The 24,248-nt window shown below is 38.7% G+C and overlaps 2 protein-coding genes across 4 annotated transcripts in view; both read right to left on the bottom strand.

Annotated features, from left to right (window-relative positions):
* Positions 1 to 791: 791 nt before the first annotated feature.
* anne (polyamine-transporting ATPase anne boleyn) overlaps positions 792 to 24,248 on the bottom strand; it is a 133,930-nt gene continuing 110,473 nt past the window's right edge. For all 3 annotated transcript variants that reach the window (XM_017614876.1, XM_017614874.1, XM_017614875.1), the window contains exons 7-10: positions 14,784 to 14,984; positions 14,419 to 14,710; positions 12,828 to 14,351; positions 792 to 1,753 (exon numbers count right to left, since the gene is read on the bottom strand). In XM_017614876.1, the coding sequence (XP_017470365.1) occupies positions 1,005 to 1,753; positions 12,828 to 14,351; positions 14,419 to 14,710; positions 14,784 to 14,984 (2,766 nt within the window). In that variant the 3' untranslated portion in view covers positions 792 to 1,004. The remainder of the gene's footprint in view (positions 1,754 to 12,827; positions 14,352 to 14,418; positions 14,711 to 14,783; positions 14,985 to 24,248) is intronic.
* Positions 3,321 to 5,270, bottom strand: LOC108362044 (uncharacterized). Its single transcript, XM_017614877.1, has 2 exons — positions 3,601 to 5,270; positions 3,321 to 3,539 (listed from the first exon to the last, which is right to left on the bottom strand). The coding sequence occupies exon 1, from the start codon at positions 5,169 to 5,171 to the stop codon at positions 3,867 to 3,869; it is 1,305 nt and encodes a 434-aa protein (XP_017470366.1). The 5' UTR covers positions 5,172 to 5,270; the 3' UTR covers positions 3,321 to 3,539; positions 3,601 to 3,866.

Genomic DNA, 24,248 nt, shown 5'->3' with positions numbered 1-24,248 from the left:
CTGGGTCGTTTCGGTTACGTATACCCGCCTGTCGTGGGAACGCAATCAAAAACTATTGACAGTCGCTAGCTGAGCGAGTAATAGACACTCGCAATATCACCGGTAATCGATGATCGAATAATATAGACACTTCTGAGTACAAAACCTGAATTAAACACATTGACAAAGCGCATATGTATTGGTATACCATCCACAATATACTTATTTAAACTTTTAAAGCATTATGTAGTGAACAATAGAGAATGTTAATTACAGTTCTTTACTTACTTAACAAATCGTTTAACCAAAAAAGCGAAAATTTGGTTGAATGAAAAGATAAGTTTGTTTAGGGACAAATTTTATTTAGCACGAATTAATGTGGAATTAATTTGTAGGACGAGTTAACATGGTATAAATTTATCGATACCCTTATATCCAAGTAAGAGAATCGCAAAAATATTTTATATGGAAAACATTTATTCTACTGAATATACCTCCGGTTAAAAACATATAGTAACTTAGCAATCGGCATAAGGCAACCCTGCATTATCATTTGTGTGTTTCACCTGACATTCTACTGTTGCTGGTTGGTTGTGCTCTATCTTCCTTCTTCGTTCGCAATCTTTCGTCGTCAATCTCGTTGTATACATTGGTAACCGAGCTCCACGCGTTTTTTGATGTAACCTATATCGTATTTACTTTGATTAATAAATAGTTAGTTTAAATCTACAAACTCTGTTTTAATCCGAACATCAGCCGCTATAACATAAGTATATAGTCGATTCCCGCTTTGCAGTAAAAATACCTCAACATGTTTTATAGTTTGTGTTCAACCAACCCATTTTTATTAAATACGAATTGCCACATGTATGATGTAACACATTTAAAATAGCACAGCTATTAACTAATTTACAAACAGGAAAAAGTGTAAACAAAAAATAAAATAAATATCTTATAGTACGTAAGCAATTATACTTATCAACAATAAGTAAATTAAAAGTAAACGACGTTGCCAGTTGTAATTCTCATGACTTAACACCTGCATTCAATACAGAACTGTCCATTTGCGGTGGCTTTGACGACGATGACAAGGCTGCTAATTCCGACTCGCTGACGACACTGTGCTCAGCTACAGTCGGCAAGGTTTGGATTACTGATGACTCCACACCAAAAAAACTATTGAGTGCATTATTTTGAGATACTGGCATATCGAAATTTTGCTCTGCACTAATCTCAACATACGTTGATTTAACTTCTTCTTGAGGTATTGAAGAATCAAATGCCTCACATGTTTGCGTTATTTGTGGCCAATTTTTTAAATATTGCAAATCATATTCTACATGCATGTATTTTCGATTTGACTTTTTCATATTCGCTTCACGACGCACTTGAACCTTTCTAAACAGTAAATATTCGATGACGAAACTCTCCACAAAAGCATGTAAAGTAAAATTCGCAACTCCATATAGCAGCATCCAGTAGCGAAAGTCCATATTTTCAGGTACGATTAATTGGAAGAAATCGGCAATCCATTTTGTAGGGAATAATACTAGATAGCCGACGATGAAAAGGTTAACAATCAACGAAAGGCAAAACGGTATATTAGACCAGATCGGCTTGCGATAGGGAGCTCCCTTCGAAAATATAAATGCAAGTGTAATATACTGGAAGCTCGATATCGCAAACATAGTGTAGTTTTCATAGCACCCTAAGTGATCTTCGTCACTGTGTTGAAAAGAAACAAACCACTCTTGTTGGTGCAATTGGAACCATCCTGTAAAATAAGAAAATATATGACTAATCTTATATATTACAGATATGTATTTAAGCAATAGAAGTACTCGTATTTAAACAGTTGTGAGGAAAACCTAGTAGACAAAACAAGACTTGTCTTAAACTTGCATATATTCCCAATGTGCGGACCAAGACGAAAGTGAAACCCAGCGACTTCCGTAACAAACTATTGGACCCGTACATCAGTCAAAAGCTACATCAAATTGTGACTAGCGTTGAAAACGCTTTCACCTACAAGGCACTTGCTAAGAGTTTTGTCGATACTCAACAACGGTGTCCTACAAGTAAGAATTCCAAACCTTTTCAGGTAAGAAAGCTATATATATGTGCAGTTTATGGTAATCAATAGTTTGCTGATGTGCTTAGTCTGAAAAAGATTTCACCCCAAGAATTCCATCGAGGAACTAATGCATACTCGCACTCTGCTATAACATGTACCAACAGGCCAAACCAAGGAGTGGGATTGCAGACGATAGTGGCGTATTTCAAGCTGAAATACGAACTATGAAGGAGACCCGAGGTGGCTGATTAGCGTAACAGTCGTGAACGAGCAACTCGTCACGTAAAAATGCAAATTTCGAATTATAGCAGTCGCGAACGTACATATCGTTGGTGTTGTTGATGTTGTAGCGGCGTACTGCTCGTTTCGTAATTCGGTTTACGAGAAGCGCAGTACGCCCCGTGGTTCGGATAGTAGATCTAGCTGGACGAAAGTCAACATTTTATTTGTTTTTAAACTACTTAATGGTACTTGGAATACATTCCCGACAATACATTCAAATAGAAATTGCATTTATAAAAGCAATAAGCATATGGAAACAAAAAAATAAAGGGTAAGTCAACACCGCCTATTTGAGAACTCTATTTTAAAAACTGAAATTTAACTTAAAATATTGCTAATCGCACTCACAAATAGTTGCATAATTGCAAATTGACTTTATAAACCAAAAATTACACTTATTTCGCTATAGATTCAGAGGTCATAACGCAATTTATGTCCGCATTGGTATAAGTAAATTTATACTGAAAATTCTTCGTTTTGATTATTCAAAAAAATAAATTCAAGAGTAGAAAAAGTAAAGGCCGCCGAAGGACGTTATAAAACCACTTGCATATTATTCTTTACACCTTCGGAAATGCAGAGGTTAACCAATTGGCTTAGATATTTACATTTTGGTGACGTTATGTCAAATCTCAAGAAGTAATCTTCAAAAGTAATTATTAACAGGAATTTACACTATTATAAACTTTATATGACAACTATATAAGAGTTTTTAGGGTCGGTAAATATAAACATAAGATCAGTGGCGGATCCACGGGGGAGGAGGACGGGGTGTTTAGGTGCTAAAACCCTCCCTTAAATCGAAGAATAATAGTTCAGTGGGTTTAAAAAAGGATTCTTGGGAAAAAGGATGCGAAATTTTCAAATAACTACATCAAAGTTGGTTTTATAAAACATGTCGATAATTTTAAACACATTCAATTTTTCTGTTTTTACTTATAACTCAATAAAACGAAGATTTTTAAAATTTGTCTTAGTTTTTCGAAAAATTCTTCTAGAACTTCGTCAACGACAAAATTTATTAATATTTATTTTTTATTTATCTGTATATGTATATTAACTTACTTCGGCCTCTGTTTCAATATTCTTCCACTTTTTAAAATCAAGCTCAAGGCCAAGGATTTTCCAGTTTTTAAGTTATTTTATTAAATTATTTTATTCGATATTTCGCCTTTCATCGAAAAGCATCCTCAGGAATACGTATCTACAAAACCAAAAACTACATGTATACATTCATACATACAAAACATAAACAAACGACTTACAATTTGTCAAATAACAAAAAACATGTAATCTTATTACTAAATACTGCCGCGACCGTCTTCTTCGTCTTCACAAGCTGCACTGATTTCTGCATTACTTCTTCATACGTTTTTTTCCCATTAGAAGTCGATAGCTTTGAGCGAGTCCATCGGTGTCTGTTTTGTGGTTTATTCTTTTTTCTGATGTTGTTTTCATAATATGGAGCATCTCGAGAGTCATTCGCTTGTGATAATTGTCCTCTCTCTGTAACACACGCACATTATCAAGATCAGCTTGGTGTTGTTCTCTCGCACAGTGGGAGGTTAGTGCAGTTTTTTGCGAATTGTTGCATCTGTTTTTTTAAATCTGATTTATGGCCGGCGATTCTAGTTTTTAATTTTCTTTTTGTGGTCCCAATATAATACATTCCACAGGGGTTGGTCTGATTTCCTTTACATTCTATTTGATAAATTAGATTTGATTTCTCCATTTTGTCTGTTTTAGACTTTAGTTTGGTAAATAGTGATTGTAATGCGTTATTTGGTTTGTGAGCTATTTTGTGGTTAATGTTATCAATACAATTTGCTTTTTCTAATCTTTCAGACAGACCTGGAACGTATATCAAGGACTTAAATATTGCAGATTGAGTTTTCTCAAATTGCGGATTTTGTTTGTTTTTATCCATTAATTTTTTTATAGTCTTTCTTGGGAAGCTATTTTGATATAAAATGTGTCTAATTTTGTTGTAGTTTTTTTCGTGGAAGCTGTGGTGGCTGATGTTTATAACTCTATCGATGAAATTTTGTGCTGTATTTATTTTGACTCTTTTGGGATGTTGTGAGTAGAAATTTACTAGCCGTCCTGACGATGTCGGTTTTTGATACCAATCCAGAATTATTTTATTAGCCTTCCTAATAATAAGGGTGTCAAGGTATGGGAGTCTGCCATTGTTCTCTTTTTCCATCGTAAATTTAATGCTAGGATGGAAGCTGTTCAGCGCTGTCAATATATTTTCCACATGACTTATCTTACAAATCCCAAAGAGGTCGTCCACATACTTTGTCAATATCTTGATCCTAATATCACTGTTTTGTACACATTTTTTTAACAATTCTTCCATTACAATATCTGCCACAATCGGTGATGCCGGAGAACCCATAGGCAAACCCTTTTTCTGTTGATAGGTTTTGTCCTTGTATTGAAAATATCTACTATCTTGTATACAAAAACGTAAGATTTTAATAAATAACTCCTTTTTGATTTTGGTGAACTCTTGTATCTCGTCCCATTTTTCCTGAATTATGTTCACAGCGAGGTCCACTGGTACACTTGGAAATAGTGATACCACATCAAAAGAAACCATTATCTCATCCGATTCTATTGTAGTATTAGTAATTCTATCCTTAAATTCCCTGGCATTTTTCACGTTATATATCGAATTTTCGGTCAGTCTCGTTAAGATATTGGAGATATATTTGCAAAGTTTCGAAGATGGAGCATTAACTGAGGAACAAATTGGTCTAAGGGGGTAATTTTCTTTATGTATTTTTGGCAGCCCGTAAATTCTAGGCGCCGTTGATACTTCCGTTTTCATTCTTTACTTCTCAAAATCATTGATAATATTTTCGGCGTATAATTTTTCAACTAATTCATTATTAATCCTTTGTAATCTAGATGTGGGATCCTTGCTTATCCTTTGATACACATAATGTCGTTGATTGTCGTACTCATCTTTTTCTCGTAATCTGACCTTTCCATAGCCACTGTCACGTTGCCCTTGTCTGCTTCTAAGATTATGATGTTCTCATTCTCACTCAGAAATTTTCTAGTTCTTTCCATTATCTGGAGCGTGTATTTTTCCCTGTGTGTCAAGCGATGTTTATTCATATGGTTTTCTAATATGAAAGTAAATTTGTTCCTGGCTATCTCTTGTTCTTCTCTTCCCGGTATGGTTTTAATGCATTCCTCTCCGTCGGTGATATATTTTAGTAGCGGTAGGTCTCCTTTTTCATGTGGTAATCCAAATTTCTTGCCATGCGATAGTAGCCATTGTATTTCGTCTGGTATTGGTATATTTGTCTTGTTGCAAAACCAATCCGGGTTGTTCCTTATATCCAGCTTCCTCAGTTGTTCATCTTTCAGAGTGTTGAATTTCCTTATATGTTTTTCTTTTACCTCCGCTTGAACTTTCTTGTATATAATATTCTCACTGTTCAGCCACTGTGTTTCCTCCTTTAATAAAATAACTTAAAAACTGGAAAATCCTTGGCCTTGAGCTTGAAAAGTGGAAGAATTTTTTATTTATCTTTGTGAATATTCATAGAGCCTAGACGCCGTTAAGCCTTTCTTGACCTGGGGTATTTCTCAAGTAGGTCTTAATCCTTTTCAGGGAAAAACTTACTTCAGGTGAAGCTATTGAAACGGGCAAAAGTGCAAATATCCGTAAGATCTTAAAAACATTCCCAAAAGACGTTGTATTCACTATTTGTTTCCACATTTTTACCTCCACAAGAAAGTTTTGTTTCGAACAGTCGATTAAAAGTTACAAAGAAACTGGACTATTAAAAATATAGTACCACGTTGACTGAGCTTTACTCGGAGCGCAAATATATGTACTAAAGTCCAGCGCAAGTGTATTTGCCGCATTTCGTTCAAAAGTACTACTTGCATTGTACTCTACTCCCAACACATTCAGCCCTATTCTGCATTTCGACTCGGATCGAAATTTTCTCCGTTTGGCAATTTTGGTATTCTGCGTTCCGTTTCCTTTCGATCAATCTTCGAAATTTACGATTATACCTATTCTACATTTCGATCGTAGTTCCGTTTTTCNTAAAAAAATTAAGTAAAATATACTGTGCATGATTGTAAAAGCCATCATAAATGAATTTTCTCGATTTCTGTGTTTTTGCGAGCGGTAATACGGGCAATACGAAAAATTGGCTCAAATAATGGCAACCAAAAGGGATATTGCGCGACGTCTTCAAAGTGGAAGTCCAGGCGTTTTTGTTTACATTATCTATAAATAATACTGTGAAATGCACTGAATACAATTTATTCTTTTTATATAAAATTAATAGATGTATGCACATAGATACATACATACATAAAATGTGAAGTTACATAAAAAAGATGCTTTTATTATTGCACACGCTTTTACTAACTTTTTAAAAAGAGGTGCGTATGTTGTCTCGAATTCGATTTGCTATGGAAAGATAAGCTTTGTTCTTCCCCTCCNAGGTACTCTACTTTCTCTCATCGCGTACGAGATATTTGCTGCTGCCAAAAGGGAGTAGCAAATCTACTCTCTGTATACTTGTAGTACTGTAAGTACTTGCGTTTTAAATTTCAATTCTGGTTGTTAGCCTACTAGTTGATATCGTTTGCGGCGCTGGCCAGTGAAATTGAAAGAGTAAAAATAGAATATTGAAATTGACGATTNCTGTGAAATGCACTGAATACAATTTATTCTTTTTATATAAAATTAATAGATGTATGCACATAGATACATACATACATAAAATGTGAAGTTACATAAAAAAGATGCTTTTATTATTGCACACGCTTTTACTAACTTTTTAAAAAGAGGTGCGTATGTTGTCTCGAATTCGATTTGCTATGGAAAGATAAGCTTTGTTCTTCCCCTCCTCCTGACGGCTTTCAAAATGGGATTCATTTGCGTTCAAATCTTCCACTCTGTAGTGAAAGCAAATNCGAGATGTACGAGCATTTTTTTCTTAAGAGCTGCATACTGAATTAAGAAACTTTTTATAGTNGCTATGGAAAGATAAGCTTTGTTCTTCCCCTCCTCCTGACGGCTTTCAAAATGGGATTCATTTGCGTTCAAATCTTCCACTCTGTAGTGAAAGCAAATATTGTGGAGTGCTCAAACAACGTTTATAATTTCACTGACTTTAAGCGATGAGTAATACAGTTCAAGATGAATTCCCTATGACTCTTCACTCATCTGAAAAAGATAAAACATGTCCCTAAATCTCCGCCTTTCAACTTCCGCATCGCAATCTGGGACTCGTTCTCCTANCACATAACTTGATTTCAAGAGAAACGAATTTTCATTGGGCACGTTCAGAAGGCGCAACAGCTCAGTAAATGGTGCGATTGTNATGAATTCCCTATGACTCTTCACTCATCTGAAAAAGATAAAACATGTCCCTAAATCTCCGCCTTTCAACTTCCGCATCGCAATCTGGGACTCGTTCTCCTATTCAAGCAATAACGCCGCGGCTATGGATTTCATTCTTATAATTATGTATCCACTTAAATTTTATTTTTAAATTGCAGTGATGCCAGTTAAATTACAGTGATANTACCTTTGAGAGTTAAATTTGACAGCTAATGTATGAAGTCGTTCAGAAGACGCATAACGATCACTGATTTGTTTTTTTAGCAACGGTTGCGCTCAACTGTTGCGTCTTCTGAACCTACCCATTGATAGCTTTTTTTTGATAACACTGTGCGACAGCTNTATAGTTTGGTGGCAAATATTTCTTTGTTTTGTTTCGATTTCACACATTCCTAGGCAAACAGCTGATTTCGAAAGATGTTTTCTCTCTTCCTCTTCTCCTTTCGTTTCGATCGTAATNCCCATTGATAGCTTTTTTTTGATAACACTGTGCGACAGCTCAAATCGGTATTGAGTAAAACCAAATGCAAGAGATAGTTTTTGAATTTCATTGAGTTTTTTTTAATAAATACTAAAATTGGGGGTGTATGAATGGCGAAAGAAAAACTTTATCCGATTTTTTTAAATCGAAACTACATTTTTACATATGTAAATGCATACATAAATATATTTAATATGAAATTGAAATTTTCACATCAATTTGCGCTATCTTCAAACCCATGGTTTCAATTGTACGCATACCGTCAGGGTTTTCCCCACAACTTTGTTTTGCTGCAGTGAAGCGACAGAGCAAGTGACGAGAAAAAATATATGCGGACACTTATATATGAATCTATGCACATACGTATCTATGCACATACATACATATGTACTTAGGTAAGTATATCAGCATTTTAGTTGAAAGTACGTTTTGCTCGTCGCTCTCTTCATCGCTCTACTACATTCCTGTCCTTAGTTTTATTCAGATACCACAAATGTATGTTTTCTTCGAAAATACTGAAGTACTACCAGTAGAGTACTCTACTGTCAAATACCTTTTACTCGCAGTAGTTGCGGAAGGCAAAGTAAATACTCTGCGCGTCTTGCTGTTGATCGGTAGTTTACGTACGCTTGCAGAAACTGATTTATGCTTACTCATACTTGACCCGAACGCTGAGAGTAAAGGAGGGAAAGTATTTGCGGCGATCGGATGTCTTGTTAGGCCGTTTAAATGGAATTGCGCAGGAGTTTAATATGTACATATATGTATATATGGAGAATATGAGCAACACCTTCAACAAAAAAATAGCCAAAAATCAACGATAAGCCCTAGGTACTTCAAACTTGCACTTTATAAACTAAAAAAAAAATTGAACGGAAACAACAAAACTGCGTACTCAATACCTTTCTAAGGAACCTAATTAAAACAATCGGAATTTTTACGAAAAGTTGTTGGTTTTTTTCAAATATTGCACAAAGTTTGAAAGTTTGAAACTTGGATGAACACGGTTTTTGTTAAAGAACAAACTACATTTTTATGAAAAAATAATTAAGATTAAATAATAATCAAATAAATATTAAAAACTTTTTAGAAGAGAACTGGCTGTTCTATTAAATAATTTTAAAAAGTACTAAGTCATTGTTATTGTGAACTGAAAATAAAAATCAAACTAAAAAGCGAAGTATACAATCATAAACAATATTTAGAAAACTAGTTTTCTATTAAACTTTTAACAAATTTGTAATCGTTATAAGTATAATCTCTGACCAAAAAATTTTCATATATGAAGGCTTAAGATTTTTTTAATGTTTCGTTTGCCATCTTGGATCTGTAATTTTGAATTCTAAGTAAATGACTTTAGCTTCGTATTTAACGAACCAGAAAACCCCCAGATACCCAGTTTCATAGAAATCTTACCAATTTTTTTTTTTTTAATTTCGTTTGCCACGTTGGATATGCCATTTTGAATTTTAAGTAGATGTCTTTATACTCGGTAATCAGCGACCCAGAAAACCCACAGATACCCAGTTTCAAAGAAATTACCGATTCTATAAATTTTTCGTCCGCGATATTCTTTCATTTTGAATTTTTGGTAAATGACTTCAGATTCATAATCAGCGACCCAGAAAATCTCCAGGCACCCAGTTTCATAGAACTCTACCGATTTTTTTAAATTTTTCGTCCGCCATATTGGATCCGCCATTTCGAATTTTTGATAAGTGACTTCAGATTCGTATTTAGCGACCCAAAGGTCCCCTAGATAAGAAGTGGTGTAAAAATCCATCAAAGAGTATTTGTTTAAACAGTTTCGTCCAGCTAGATTTGCTATCCGAACCACTGTGGTACGTCCCCAACAGTTATAATCCGAATATCAATTTTAACGTGACGACTTGCTCCTTCACGACTGTTACGATTCCAGCCATGATCTGGTTTTGCAGGCAGTAAGTATAGCTCTGTATGGGTATGCGAGCTTATAATAGTTCGTAACGATTGTAGTAAAAAGAAACTTGCAAAATAGAGAAAATATTGAGAGAAAGCTGAAAGTTTTTACTCTGTAAATTTTTACTCTAAACAATTTGCCGTTGGATTAGCATAAGGGTAATTCCGTGTCAAAAGGACCAATGGTTGGACTCGACCCCTTTCGATTTGGATGAAATTTGGTCAATAGTTTTCTTTCAACCTATAATGAAGTTCCATCAACAGCGAAAAAATTAAAACAAATATTTGCAAAAGTTATGCGAAATTCAAAATTTCACTATTTTTCCAGTTTTTCAAGTTAATTTTTGTAATATCTCAAAAACTATTATAGCTACAAAAATCATCTTGGACTCGTTTTAAAGAGGATACTTGGGGTTTACAAAACAATATATATTTAAAAAAAAATTTGAAATACCAAAAAATTGCAAAATGCAAAACTTTCAAAATTGAATAAATCAAAAACTAATATTTTTTTTCCTCAATTTTTTTGCTTGATACCTCTGCATGTTCTTAGAAGATCATAAAATTGTCACGGAGGAAAAAAAAATAAATCACAATCTATTAATAAAATATTATCAAATTATTTCTCAATTTTACTATTTAGGGCAATAAGTATTTTTTGGTAAAAAATTGGAAAACAAATGAATAAGAAGTGAAAAATATCCTAGAAAATCTTTTCGTGGATAACTTTGTTGATGGTATTATATCCAATCAATGGACTCAAGTAGATCGATGCACCCTGGAGACGATTCTAAAATCAGCTGACGATTTTTTTTTTGAATATATTCCAAAATTACGTCAACACGATTTTGTAGCTAAACAACAAGCCGAATATTTTCGAACTTTAAAAAATAATCTAGAGATTGGAGAAGTACTTGTTGCTGCCGATTTCTCTGAAAATTTTTCATTTTTACTCCAAAATAGTGTTCAAGGAGCATATTGGAATAATAGACAAGCCACAGTTCATCTATTCGCTTGCTATTACAGATCGATTGATGAGAGTGGAAGTAATATCGTGCCTCTTAGCTTAGTAATAATTTCAGATAACTTAACTCATAATATTACTGCAGTTTACAGTTTCCAAGTGACACTAACGTCATTTCTTAGAAACAAAATTCCCAGAGTATCAAAAATAATTAATTTTTCTGATGGTGCAACAGCTCAATATAAAAATCGGTATAATATAGCAAATTTGCTATGCCACTCAAAAGATTTTCATATAAAAGCTGAATGGCATTTTTTTGCAACTTGCCAAAGGAAAAGTCCAAGGTGGTTTAGATGGGACAGTTAAAAGATTAGCTAGCCGAGCCAATCTACATCTCACATCTGAACAACAAATTCAGACACCCGATCAATTATTTAGATGGGCGAAAGCAAATATTCTAGGAATTGATATTCATTTTGTGTCAGATGAACAGATTCAACTTACTGAAAAAAAACTGAGCAACCGGTTCAAATATGCTTTACCAATACAAGGGATACGTCGTTGTCATGCCGCTGTTCCTACTTCAAATAAATGTATAAGAATTAAAATTTTATCCGCATTTAGCGAAGGATAGGATTTCCAAATAAAAGATATGAACATCAACGAGTTTGTGGAGGAACCAGGCATTATAACGAGGTAAAAATTGATATTTTGACTATTAATATTTGATCCCCATTCAATTTTACTTTCAGTATTAAAATCATTTTAACTTTTTTCAGATAAAAACGAAGGAATGGGGCACCAATGTCAGGAAAAGGAGGGGGGAAAAAACGTCTTATATGAGAAATGATATGAAATTCATCATAATAAAAAAGCAACTATACTAATGTAATTTGTTGTCCTACTCGCCTTACACTTAAGACTTATTGCCCTAAATAGTAAAATTGAGAAATAATTTGATATTTTATTAATAGATTTAAATTTTTTTTTTCCAAAACTCAAAAATCAATATCTTACAAACAACACCTCCGTGAAAATTTTAGGATCTTTTAAGAACATGCAGAGGTATCATGCAAAAAAAATTTAGCAAAAAAAAATATTAGTTTTTGATTTATTCAATTTTTCAAAATTTTGCAATTTTGCAATTTTGCAATTTTTGATTTTTCGAATTTTTTTAATATATATAGTTTTGTAGCCCCAAGTATCCTCTTTAAAACGAGTCCAAGATGATTTTTGTAGCTATAATAGTTTGTGAGATATTAAAAAAATTTACTTGAAAAACTGGAAAAATAGGGATAATTTGAATTTCGCATAACTTTTGCAAATATTTTTTTTAATTTTTTTGCTGTTGATGGAACTTTATTATAGGTTGAAAGAAACCTTTTGACCAAATTTCATCCAAATCGAAAGGGGTCTAGTCCAATCATTGGTCGTTATGACACGGAATTACCCATAATTAAAGCTGCCAAAATTTAACAAAAAAAATTGTAAAACTAGCAACTACTTGCATGGAAAACATCTGCGTACTTTTTTGCATATTTCCCTCACTGATAGAAATGTTGGCTTCCGCTCAGAAATCGGGTAATCGCGATCACTAGATATTTTTTTGTGAGGAAAACGCACGTACGTATAAGAAAATGCGCACGGTTTTTTTCTAATTCGCCACTATCATTAACTGAGTTTTCAATAATCTAACATAAGGCTTTGGTTTTTACAAACTTACCGGCAGTTTGAAATCCGATTACAACAAGTAAATGCAGTACAATTGAAGCTAGAGGTGCAAGCGATATAAGCGAACTTAGTGGTACTAGTTTAGCCAACGGTCCATCATATGATTCTGTTTTGCCGAAAAAAAATGCGAAGACCGATATCAAACCCAAATCAATGTACAAATACTGTTTATCCGTAAGGTTGGAGTCAATAGAATACAAAATCATTACTGATATAAACTGCACCATGGAATACGCAGCCATGTACTTAAATACACCGAATGAAGTAACTAGCGCCGCTCTACCTTCTTTTATCACATTTGGCACGCACGCAATTGTCGCGCTACGAGAGGTGAATGGAGATGCAATGGCAGATTCAGTTTCACTCAGCGAAATACCGGTATGCGCAACCTTTAAAGCACCACAGTCATTAGCACCATCTCCACACATTGCAACACAGTAGTCAAGCTGCTGAAGCTCCATAATTAAAGCTTGCTTTTGTTCCGGAGACATGCGCGCAAATATAGCACCACGTGTCACAAAGTTTTTAAGTTCTTTAGGAAAGTTTTCTCGCAAGATCTGCCAAGTTCTACCAACCATGGCGAATCTGTAATTCTTCCGCCAACTTGTATTCGCATCACAGGACATCAACTGATGGTGATCTGCCTTTTCTTTACCCGAGACAGGTAAGCCTACTTCCGGATCATGATGTGTCCACGTATCACATGTCTCAACACTTGCTAGGCTGTTGCTATTTGGTAATGTAATTGAAACGCTGCATAGAGAAGAAATATCTCCATTATATCTTTGGTAATCGCCACCAGCATCGCAATAATCGGCGGAATTGTTGACTGAGGATTCCAATGATACAATTTCCGTACCATTAGTTAACGAATCCTCACAACCACCCAGTTCAAGCGTATAATAAAGTTCATAAGTATGTTTCTCATTTTCTGGTAGATGCTTAACGTTGACGGTCACGACTGCCTGCTGCGGGGACACTATACCACAGTCGCGCGCCACGCTTATTGCAGTCAAAATATTATCTCCAGTAATCATAACCGTACGAATATTTGCTGCAGTAAGTGATCTTATCACTTCACTTGTGTCAGGTTTTAGGCGGTTTTCCAATACAACGAAGCCAAGGAACTCAAGTTCGCATTCGACACTTTCACGTGACAAGCGTTGTGCTTTAATATAACTCATTTTGCGACTAAGTGGTTTATAAGCTATTGCAATGATACGATATCCTCGCTTTGCGAAATAGGCCAATTGCTGAGAATAGTTTTCCGGCAAGCTACTTGGTTGACAAAGTTGCTGCAACATCTCAGGAGAACCTTTACAATAAACATTAAAATTGCTTCCACTAAGTCGGCGAGTTATAACAGACATTCGTTGTAAATTAGAAGTAAAGGGAAATTCTCGAACTAAGCCATGATCATTGTTCGCTTCACCGTTGAGCAGCCCGACATCAGCCAATAAATCGTCGAAGGAAGATTGACGCTGAACTGAGACATCGGCAGTATATTCCACACCATCTATTATTATTCAAACCAAAAAAAGCTCAGCTTAAAATACTTTTTTGTTTTTTTAGTTGTAAATCACCTCTTTTTGGTTGCCGTACAATTGTGGGATGAATTAAACCATATTTTTGACTATCTGGTATATTTTTCTGGTCTTCTAGAGTCCAGCCGGTCGATTCGAACATTTTAAGATCCAATGGATCGCCAATCAGCTTGCCATTCATAATGGTTATAGAATGGCAGGTTACCATACCAAATAGAAAATTATCATACGGTAAGCGTTCGATTTGTTTGATAGGCATTTGAAACTCGTTTGTTACTGTTTTTGGCACGACACCCCACATGTCCAACCCCTCTTCAGTTAACGTACCAGTCTAAGGGAAAAGTAAACAAATATATCATTAGTTTTTACAAGAATTTCAGCAGTCAAGTACACACAACAAGCACCTTGTCAAAACAGCAGCAGTCAACACTACCAGCAACGTTTATGGAACGCGGCGATATGCAATAGATGTTTTTCTTCTGAAGACGTTTTTGTGCATAAAAGCGACCGACAGTCATAGCAGCTGGCAGCGCAGGTGGCACAACAATTGTAATCAAGTCCAGAGATTCAACAACAATTTTTACTGGCTCGACGCCGCGCATTATCTGCAAGAACTAATGTGTTACTAAAACAGGAAACATGAACAATATATATATGGATGTAGAACGTGCTGTTTCTGGTATCCACCTTATATTTTTATAAGATGTTTGCCGGCATTGTAAACGGCAGATATCGGCAGATATTTAAAAAAGCCCTAAAGATCCCGGAAAATAAATCGCGAAGAATCCCCGAAGTCTTGAACAAACTCAGAAAAAGACGAGATATTCCATGAAAATTACGAAGAATTTAAGAAAAGCTCGTGAAAATCTTGGTACCTAAAAGTTTTCCAAAAGTAATGCATGGAGAATATCTTCGCTCGTTCCCGAAACGTCCACAGAAAATCTTGGAAGTCTTAAAATAGCGAAAGATTATGAAAATGTAATTTTCAAATCAATGATTAAAAAATAAAAAGCAAAACGACCCGTAAATATCAGTTGGAAAAATATCAGGCAAGCTTTGTGTGAAGTTTTTTCCTTAAAAAAGTAACCGATATTCCTTGCTTTAAATAAAAAAGTAAAGTTTTTATAATTTACTAGATCGCCCTCACCCGCTTCGCTGAGTGTATGAAATTTCTACGTGCTACATAGTGTCATTTATTTCAATAAAACTGAACATACTTAGCCTATGCCAAAAACAGGAGATTTTAAATTTTTATAACATATTTTTATAAAATATTTACAAACTAAAACTTTCTTAAACCTCTCTCTTGTGATACTTTTTCTTCCTTACATGTAGTTTAGAAATGATGTGCTTTCAACCATATCGTAATAATTCATTGAAATTATTGAATAGTTTGAACTTAACTGTTTAAACAGTTGGCAACCTTTTTAAACCTCTTTCGTATGACACTCATATTGTGATTGATACATATCGCTACCTAAAGGTGAAAAGGAGCCAAGTTCAATTTTTTCGAAATTTTGTTTTTGATGCAGAATGGCAGGTAATACGTAACTACATCGATTATTTGTCTTGGCATCTTTTCATCCTTGGGTGACGATATGTATGTATTCAAATTACCTAGTTCGTTAAATTCAAGTTGAATTTGAGTATTCAAACATATGGAAACCCTGCAATACATATATAGCTTGAAAACAAAGCCTTTTCAATGATCTTTTGTTTAATACCTACATATATTGTAATATTTCATTTAATTTATAATATATGTAATTGTATTTGAATGTAGTTTTAAAACAGGTGACAACCCCCTTCAAATATCCCAGAAAATTCTATACGTACAAGCTCCTACATTTGACACTTTATCTTGAGTATAATTAAATTAAATTCGACTCTTAAAACAGGTGGCAACCCTCTTCAAAATATTTTCCAACTATAACCCTATTAAACCCTTTTCGTCTGACACTCACATTGCGATACATATTCTTATCACCTAATTCCTTTAATTAAAGTAGGATATGATTATTCAGACAGGTGGAAACCCTCCTACACCTAGTTAAGAACTAAAACCCTTATCAAAAGCCTTTCGATTGCTACCCATATTGTAGTGATTCATTCAAATTGTGAAACACCTCAGTAATATTCTAAATGTTCAATCTGGAGGTTTCTAAACAATCTTTCGTTTGACACCCATATTTTAATTTTTCAGTCCGGTTGCGAATAATTAATTTATATTTGTGGCAACCCTTTCCGAAAAAATTTCTTTTTTAAGCCTCTTGGCATCAATTTTTTAATATAATTTTAAAATAAGTAATTCTCTTAACTTAATTTGAATTTGATTTTTTAAACCGGTGGCGGGCCTCCTCCATGAGCATGGAATTGATTTTATATATCTCCATACCAAGTTCCAGTACTCTATCACAAATATTTCCTAAGATATGCAGTATGAAAAATTCCGTTCGTGTGGGAGGTGCTACGCCCCTTCGTCTAATCGATATTAAATCTATCTTATATTTTAAGTTGGGATTAATGGCACCAGTGCAGAAAATTTCATGGTGATCGGTTGAGTAGTTAAAGCGTGAAAGCGTAATAAACAAACAAACTCACTTTCGGATTTATAATATTAGTAAGGATATGTTTTTTTACAGTGCGGGAGGATTTTAATGATATCAGCGAAAACCGGTACAAAAATCATTTGTTTACTGTGTCCATTTTATTTCAAAATCCCAAAATTTCTTTCATTTACAGTCCCCAATACAATAGCCCTATATTTCTTAAAAATAAAAATAACAAATACCCGGCGTTGTAGTTGTAGCCGCTGGGGTTCAGTGGACATGCGAAGATATGCTGTGAGGCATGGGGCGTCTCTCCGCATGCCGGGCATTCGTTTAGAACATCTTCGTTTATTCTGCTCAGGTATGAGTTCAGCCTGCTGCAGTAATCAGAGCGCAGTAGGGCTATTGTGGTCAGAGTCTCCCGGGGCAGACGAAGTTCTGTCTCGTCCACGTCTGGTGGTTGTGTACCCAGAACGGCATTCACAGGTCGAGAGTCTACATAAATCGAGACTGCCTCTCTGTGAATGCCGTTGAAGGCCTGTCGATAAGCTGACGGGCCCAGAGGATGCTTGGTGAACCTCTGGACTTCGTCCGTCAGTTCGTAGAGATGCCTCCTGACGTGCCTGGGTGAGGGCTCTTCTGCAAGCAGTTGTCTGTTTGGGTGACCACGTCTGTGGCTGCCAACTAGAAACTGTTTGCAGAGCATTGTTGTATGCTCCTTACCTGGAAGCATATAGGCCTCGTCCTGCAGGTGATGTTGCGGCGACATCAAAAGGCATCCTGTCACTGTCCTGAGTGCCGTGTTTTGGCAAGTCTGCAGCTTTATCCACTGCGTCCTACTAGTGCCTGGCGACTACACGGGCGCTACATAGTTAAGAACCGGCCAGCCAATCTTTGCCCCAGGTGCTGCCGGCTAGCGACTTGAAGACCTTGTTGCGGCTTTGTACTTTGTTGACATTTGCGGTTGTTTGCGCCGAGAAGGAGAGCAGACTGTCGAAGGTTACTCCGAGGATCTTCGGGTTGTTCACTGTCGGAATTAGTTTGTCATCGACATGAATTCCCAATTGTAGTCTGACCTCCTTCGTCCAGGTGGTAAACAGTGTGGCTAAGGATCTTATAGGGGAGAGGGTTAGGCTCCGTGCAGTGAAGAAAAGAGAAACGACCACTCAGATAAATCGCCGACCACCGTTTGAGTACATGTGGAAGAGAGGCCTATATGTCTTCTAGTAGCGTTGAATGGCTGAGTGTCGAACACCTTAGACAAGTCCAGCGCTACTAGTATGGTTCTCTCACAGGGGCGGTTTCGGTTTAAGCCACGAGTAATCTGGGTATTTATGGCGTTAAGTGCTGTTGTTGTGCTGTGCACTTTACGGAACCCATGCTGATGCCTCGCTGGGATCAGGTGGTGCGTATAGTGCGGCAGTAGAAGGCCCTCAAGTGTCTTCGCTACCGAGGAAAGGAGAGTTATCGAGCGATAGGACTCTCCTTTGTTGGACGGTTTCTCCGGTTCAAGCGGTGGGACCACTCTCCCAATTTTCCAGATGTCTGGAATGATGAGAGTGGCCATTGACAGGAGGACCTTGGTTACATAATCTACTCCCGCGGGACCCAAATTTTTCATCATCAACATGCAATTTCTGTCGGGTCCAATGGCTTTGGGGTTTTCGCCTTCCCGATGGCTACCCTTATCCCACCGCTGGTGAAAACAAGAGGCGCACTAGATGTTGGCAGTTTGTGCAGCCTTCTGCTCACTCGACGTTAAGCTTTATCCGCCGAAGGACCGGGTAAAATAGATCGCGCATCGCATAGGGTCCGACGAAGCGTGGTCACCAAAGTCTATTTTAACTCTGTCGTCACGCTTCGTCGAAGGCGTTGTTGCCGGTCTTCAGATGCTCTTCCCATTTCTTCCGCTTATGAACGTTCACAAGTTGCCGAATCTCCGCGTTGAGATCCCTGATAAGGGGATTTCTGGGATCAGCCTGACAAATGTTGTCACGCTCATCGGCTAGGACAGCCACTTCAGCAGGAAAATCCGGACGGGGGTTCGAAATACATTCCACTGGAACGAAGCGGGCTGAAGCAGCAGTGACAACCCTTCGGAATTTACGCTAACCTACGTTGACGTCGGTTGGTGCGGGTAGGGCAGTGAAGGCGCTTTCAGTAACATCCGCGAAGCCTTTCCAGTCAGCTTTGGAAAAGTGGACGTAGGTCCGGTAATCCGCGGAAGCGGATGGTCTGATGCTAAAGTCAGCATAGGTCACCATGATATGCCGTTTATATGGTGGGTGCGTCGTCGTTCATTGTGCAGAATGTTGAATCATCTATCTACTCAGAAAAGTGTGTTCTACTACGATAATTCGACAGACTTGAATGCCAAAGATCGTTGTGCGCGTTAAAGTCGCCCGCGCTCGCAACAAGCGTAACGGCAAGGACCTTTGGATCAAGATCGGTCCAGAATCCTTGTAGATCCTCCGTCGCAAAGCCGGCCAAATAAGGTATGCATCGGTCACCTTAGGGTGATCATCCCCGATGCTGAAAGAGAATCCAAAAGCCTAAAGGTGGTGCATCGGAGGATCTTCTGCTCTTCATGGGTGAGGAAGATGTGGACGTGGCCCTAATACAAGAACCCTTGCTAGTGGCGGGGAGGGTCACAGGTCTGTCCACTAGCGACTTTCTACTTCTCACCCCACAGACCGAAGGTAAAATTAGAAGCTGTATTCTGGTTAAGAAAAGCACTAATATTCTCTTTCTTCCCCAATTTAGCGATTCGGACATGACAGTGGCAATGTTGGAGCAGAGGGAAGCACCCGACCTCATCCTCGCATCTTTATACATGCCATACGATGTACCCGATCCCCCGTCAATATCCTTCAGGAAACTCACCGCTTGGGCGGAGCAACGAAGGATAAATATGGTGGCTGGCTGTGACGCCAACGCTCACAACACGGCGTGGAACAGCTCGAACATCAACGATAGAGGTGAGTCACTCTTAAGTTACTTATTATCCAAAAAACTTACTATCTGTAACAAGGGTACTCACCCCACTTTCTACAATAGAATAAGGGAGGAGGTTATAGATATAACTCTGGTAACTAACTCGAACAATGTTAGGGTTGACGGCTGGCACGTCTCGACAAAATGGTATTTTTCTGATCATTGTCGCATCGTATTCTCCATTAACCTAAGCAGACCGACACTAAAACGTTATCGAAATCCTCGTAGGACAAATTGGAACAAATTCAGCCAGTTGGTGTCTGGAGCGAGTCCACCGTACACGGTGGAGCGAATTTCAGCGGACCAACCGGAGGGAGCGGTCCTCTGTCTAACGAAGTCTCTCGACGAATGTTACATAACAACCTGTCCAGAGAGCAAACCTTCTAAGCGACACCCAAGGTGGTGGAAGGCGGCTCAGGATAGGAGCTAGGAAAGCTTTCAATAAAGCGAAGTTCACTAAGAACGCGGAGGACTGGGACGAATATCGTCAATGCGTTCGAGAAAGAGATAAAGAAAGCAAAGAAGGTTTCGTAGTCCTAATTTTGCGAGGACCTCGAAACGACTACTGATGCCGCGCGACTAAGAAGGAGCCTCTCGAAAAACCCGGCTCCTCCCGGTTTTCTTAAAAAGCCAGGAGGAAGGCACACCGAAAGCAGCCTTGAAACACTGGAACACCTTATGGACGTCCACTTTCCTGGCTGCGGTGACGCAGGGGACACAGGAACTTCTGTGACAGAACACCCTAGTACCCACAGGCAAAGCAGTCCAGTGGACGAAATCATCACTACAGACAAAGTAACTTGGGCTATCAGATGCTTCCAACCCTACAAATCTCCGGGATCGGTAACCCCCTGGCTAACGACAATCTATAGGGCGAGTCTCCTCCTAGGCTATATCCCAAAGTCATGGAGGGAGGTAAGTCTTCATTCCCAAAGCAGGAAAAGCGGGCCACAGCACTGCAAAAGATTTTGGGTCCATCAGCCTCTCATAATTTCTCCTCAAAATAATGGAGAGGCTTCTGAGTCTGCAGATCACGCAACGCCTTACTCCTGGGAACTTCAGCGAGGCTCAGCGTGCCTACCGTTAAGGTAGGTCGGTTGAAACAGCCCTGTACGAGGTTGTTGGGAGTATAGAACAAGCACTGAATCACAAGGAATATGCGCTGGCAGGCTTCCTGGACGAGGAGGGCGCCTTTAACAATGTTAATTTGGCATCCATACACTGCTCCATGGTGGCTGTAGGACTGGACCCATTGATCACTCTCTGGATCGACAATATGTTGAGCACCAGAAACATCAATGGCTCCTTGGGAACATCAGAAGTAAGGAAAACAGCAACACGGGGCACACCTCAAGGGGGGGTGATATCCCCCCTACTGCGGAACCTCGTGCTAAACGAATTCCTGCTTCGTACATCGAAAGCCGCTAAGGTCGTTGCTTATGCGGATGACTTAGTCATTCTGGTCGTGGGAAAATTCCTCTCCACGGTCAGCGAGATTCTACAATTAACGATCTGTCAGGGTGGCAGAAAGAAACGGCCTAGGGGTCAATCCCACTAAAACCGAACTTGTTCTCTTCACCAAGCGATATAAAATAGACAATTTCCGACCTCCGTCCCTCAATGGAGCAAATCTCAAATTGTCAAAAGAAGCAAAGTTTTTGGGGGTTATTCTCGACTCTAAGCTTTCCTGGAAAAGGAACACCGAAGAGCGGAGCAAGAAGGCGCTCAACGCGCTCTACTCCTGCAAAGCCACTATTGGAAAAGACTGCGGTCTGCGACCGCAGATAATACGTTGGATTTATACGGCGGTAGGTAGACCTATCCTCACCTATGGCGCGCTGGTATGGTGGCAGGCGGTTGACACCAAATTCCATCTACTCAACTTGCAAAAGGTGCAACGACAAGCGTGCTTATGCATAACGGGGGCGATTTATTCAACGCCCCAGGCATCTCTAGAGACCCTAGTTGATATTCANCCATTCATATTCTTCCACAAGAACATCATGTTTTATGGAAAAAAAGTGCAAAAGCCGTCAGCAAAAAAAAATTATTAAAAATCAATGCGATTTTATAGCCGCTCAAACTTGCACTCACTTTACTAGAATTTTATTGTTAAGAAGCTCGAAATTTTGATAAAAAATGTTGGAATTTTCAAAGATCTGTATAAAGTTAGAAANGACACCAAATTCCATCTACTCAACTTGCAAAAGGTGCAACGACAAGCGTGCTTATGCATAACGGGGGCGATTTATTCAACGCCCCAGGCATCTCTAGAGACCCTAGTTGATATTCAACCTATAGACCTATATGTTAAAAGTATCGCAGCTAAAAGCGCTCTACGACTCAGAGCGTCTAACAGGCTGCGAAAAACTTGCAAAGGTCACGCCACNAATCGAAACTTCGATATCCATTTTCCTGACAGAAGTGACTGGGAATTTAATATTGCTCTCAGCGATGACGAAATACCCATCTTCACGGACGGCTCCAAAATGGATATCGGAACAGGGTCTGGGGTCTTGTCTCAGAAGCTATCTCTGAGGGAGTCGTATAGACTCCCAGACCACTGCAGTATTTTTCAGGATGAGATATATGCAATCCATATGGCGCCAAGGTTGGTGGGCATGATTGACTTAGCTCCATCTAAACTTACCTTCGTTGTTGACAGTCAGGTGGCTATCAAAGCCTTAGGGTCGGCAACGACGAAATCGTTATGCGTTAAAGAATGCCGAAGATCCCTACAAGCTCTACAGCAACACATAATCAATCTTTACTGGGTACCGNCCCCCCTGCGATTTCTGTCTTCAGAAGTCGAGAGACTGACCAGGGCAGCTACCAACAGTAGGTGGGTAAACCTTCACACCTGCAGGGTATCGCGATCACTCTGGCCACGGCTCGATGAACGAAGAACAAGGAGTACAAGGAGAACAAGCATAATGATTTCTGTAGAAGCTGCAGGGATGAGGAGGAGTTAGAATCTGTCCAGCACTTCCTTTGCGAGTGTCCAGCACTTCGAGGAAAACGCCTCAAGTATCTTGGGGACCACTTCTTCGAGAATCTGGTTATCTTGAGGAAAGCTCCTCTGGAAGGACTGTTAGGATTCGCCAGAAAATCAAAATGGTTCGAAGACATGTAGGGATAGGCTTCGGGTAACCCCCTTGGGCATCACAATGGGCCTCTGCGGCCTCCGAGTGAACTCTTTTTCAGAGCTCCCCGTTTAACCCAACCTAACCTTCACGAAGTTTAGAGAGTGACTTAGCGACTAGCTAACAGGCTGCGAACAACTTGCAAAGGTCACGCCACAATCCTCGGGAGAGTGGGGGTGGAATACAGCCGCTGTGTCCATCAGGTCACGGAAATTGACTTCAATCGAAACTTCGATATCCATTTTCCTGACAGAAGTGACTGGGAATTTAATATTGCTCTCAGCGATGACGAAATACCCATCTTCACGGACGGCTCCAAAATGGATATCGGAACAGGGTCTGGGGTCTTGTCTCAGAAGCTATCTCTGAGGGAGTCGTATATACTCCCAGACCACTGCAGTATTTTTCAGGATGAGATATATGCAATCCATATGGCGCCAAGGTTGGTGGGCATGATTGACTTAGCTCCATCTAAACTTGCCTTCGTTGTTGACAGTCAGGTGGCTATCAAAGCCTTAGGGTCGGCAACGACTAACTCGTTATGCGTTAAAGAATGCCGAAGATCCCTACAAACTCTACAGCAACACATAATCAATCTTTACTGGGTACCGGGACATTGTGGTGTCCCAGGAAATGAGGAAGCGGACGAATATGCTTGGAAGGAATCTGAGATGGGGCTCGGGGAAGCGACCCAAATCGTGAAACCTTCTTGCGATTTCTGTCTTCAGAAGTCGACAGACTGACCAGAGCAGCTACCAACAGTAGGTGGGTAAACCTTCACACCTGCAGGGTATCGCGATCACTCTGGCCACGGCTCGATGAACGAAGAACAAGGAGTCTATTAAGGCTTTCAAAGTCAAATGTCAGGCTTCTCACAGGAATACTAACGGGACACTGGACCATTGGCCACATGGCCGCCAGGTTCGGAGCCCCGCATAATGATTTCTGTAGAAGCTGCAGGGATGAGGAGGAGTTAGAATCCGTCCAGCACTTCCTTTGCGAGTGTCCAGCACTTAGAGGAAAACGCCTCAAGTTTCTTGGGGACCATTTCTTCGAGAATCTGGATATCTTGGGGAAAGCTCCTCTGGAAGGACTGCTAGGATTCGCCAGAAAATCAAAATGATTCGAAGACATGCAGGGATAGGCTTGGGGTAACCCCCATGGGCATCACGATGGGCCTTTG

This window comes from Rhagoletis zephyria, unplaced genomic scaffold (genome assembly GCF_001687245.7).
Source record: "Rhagoletis zephyria isolate East Lansing unplaced genomic scaffold, Rhagoletis_zephyria_1.1 Rzeph_scaffold_00915, whole genome shotgun sequence".
Classification (NCBI taxonomy): domain Eukaryota; kingdom Metazoa; phylum Arthropoda; class Insecta; order Diptera; family Tephritidae; genus Rhagoletis; species Rhagoletis zephyria.
Note: the sequence above shows the minus strand (reverse complement) of the source record. Positions and strands in the feature narration are given on the sequence as shown.

What these genes read in the sequence shown, in the direction of transcription:
- LOC108362044 (XM_017614877.1), bottom strand. Translation starts at nt 5,171, where the DNA reads ATGAAAACGGAAGTATCAACGGCGCCTAGAATTTACGGGCTGCCAAAA.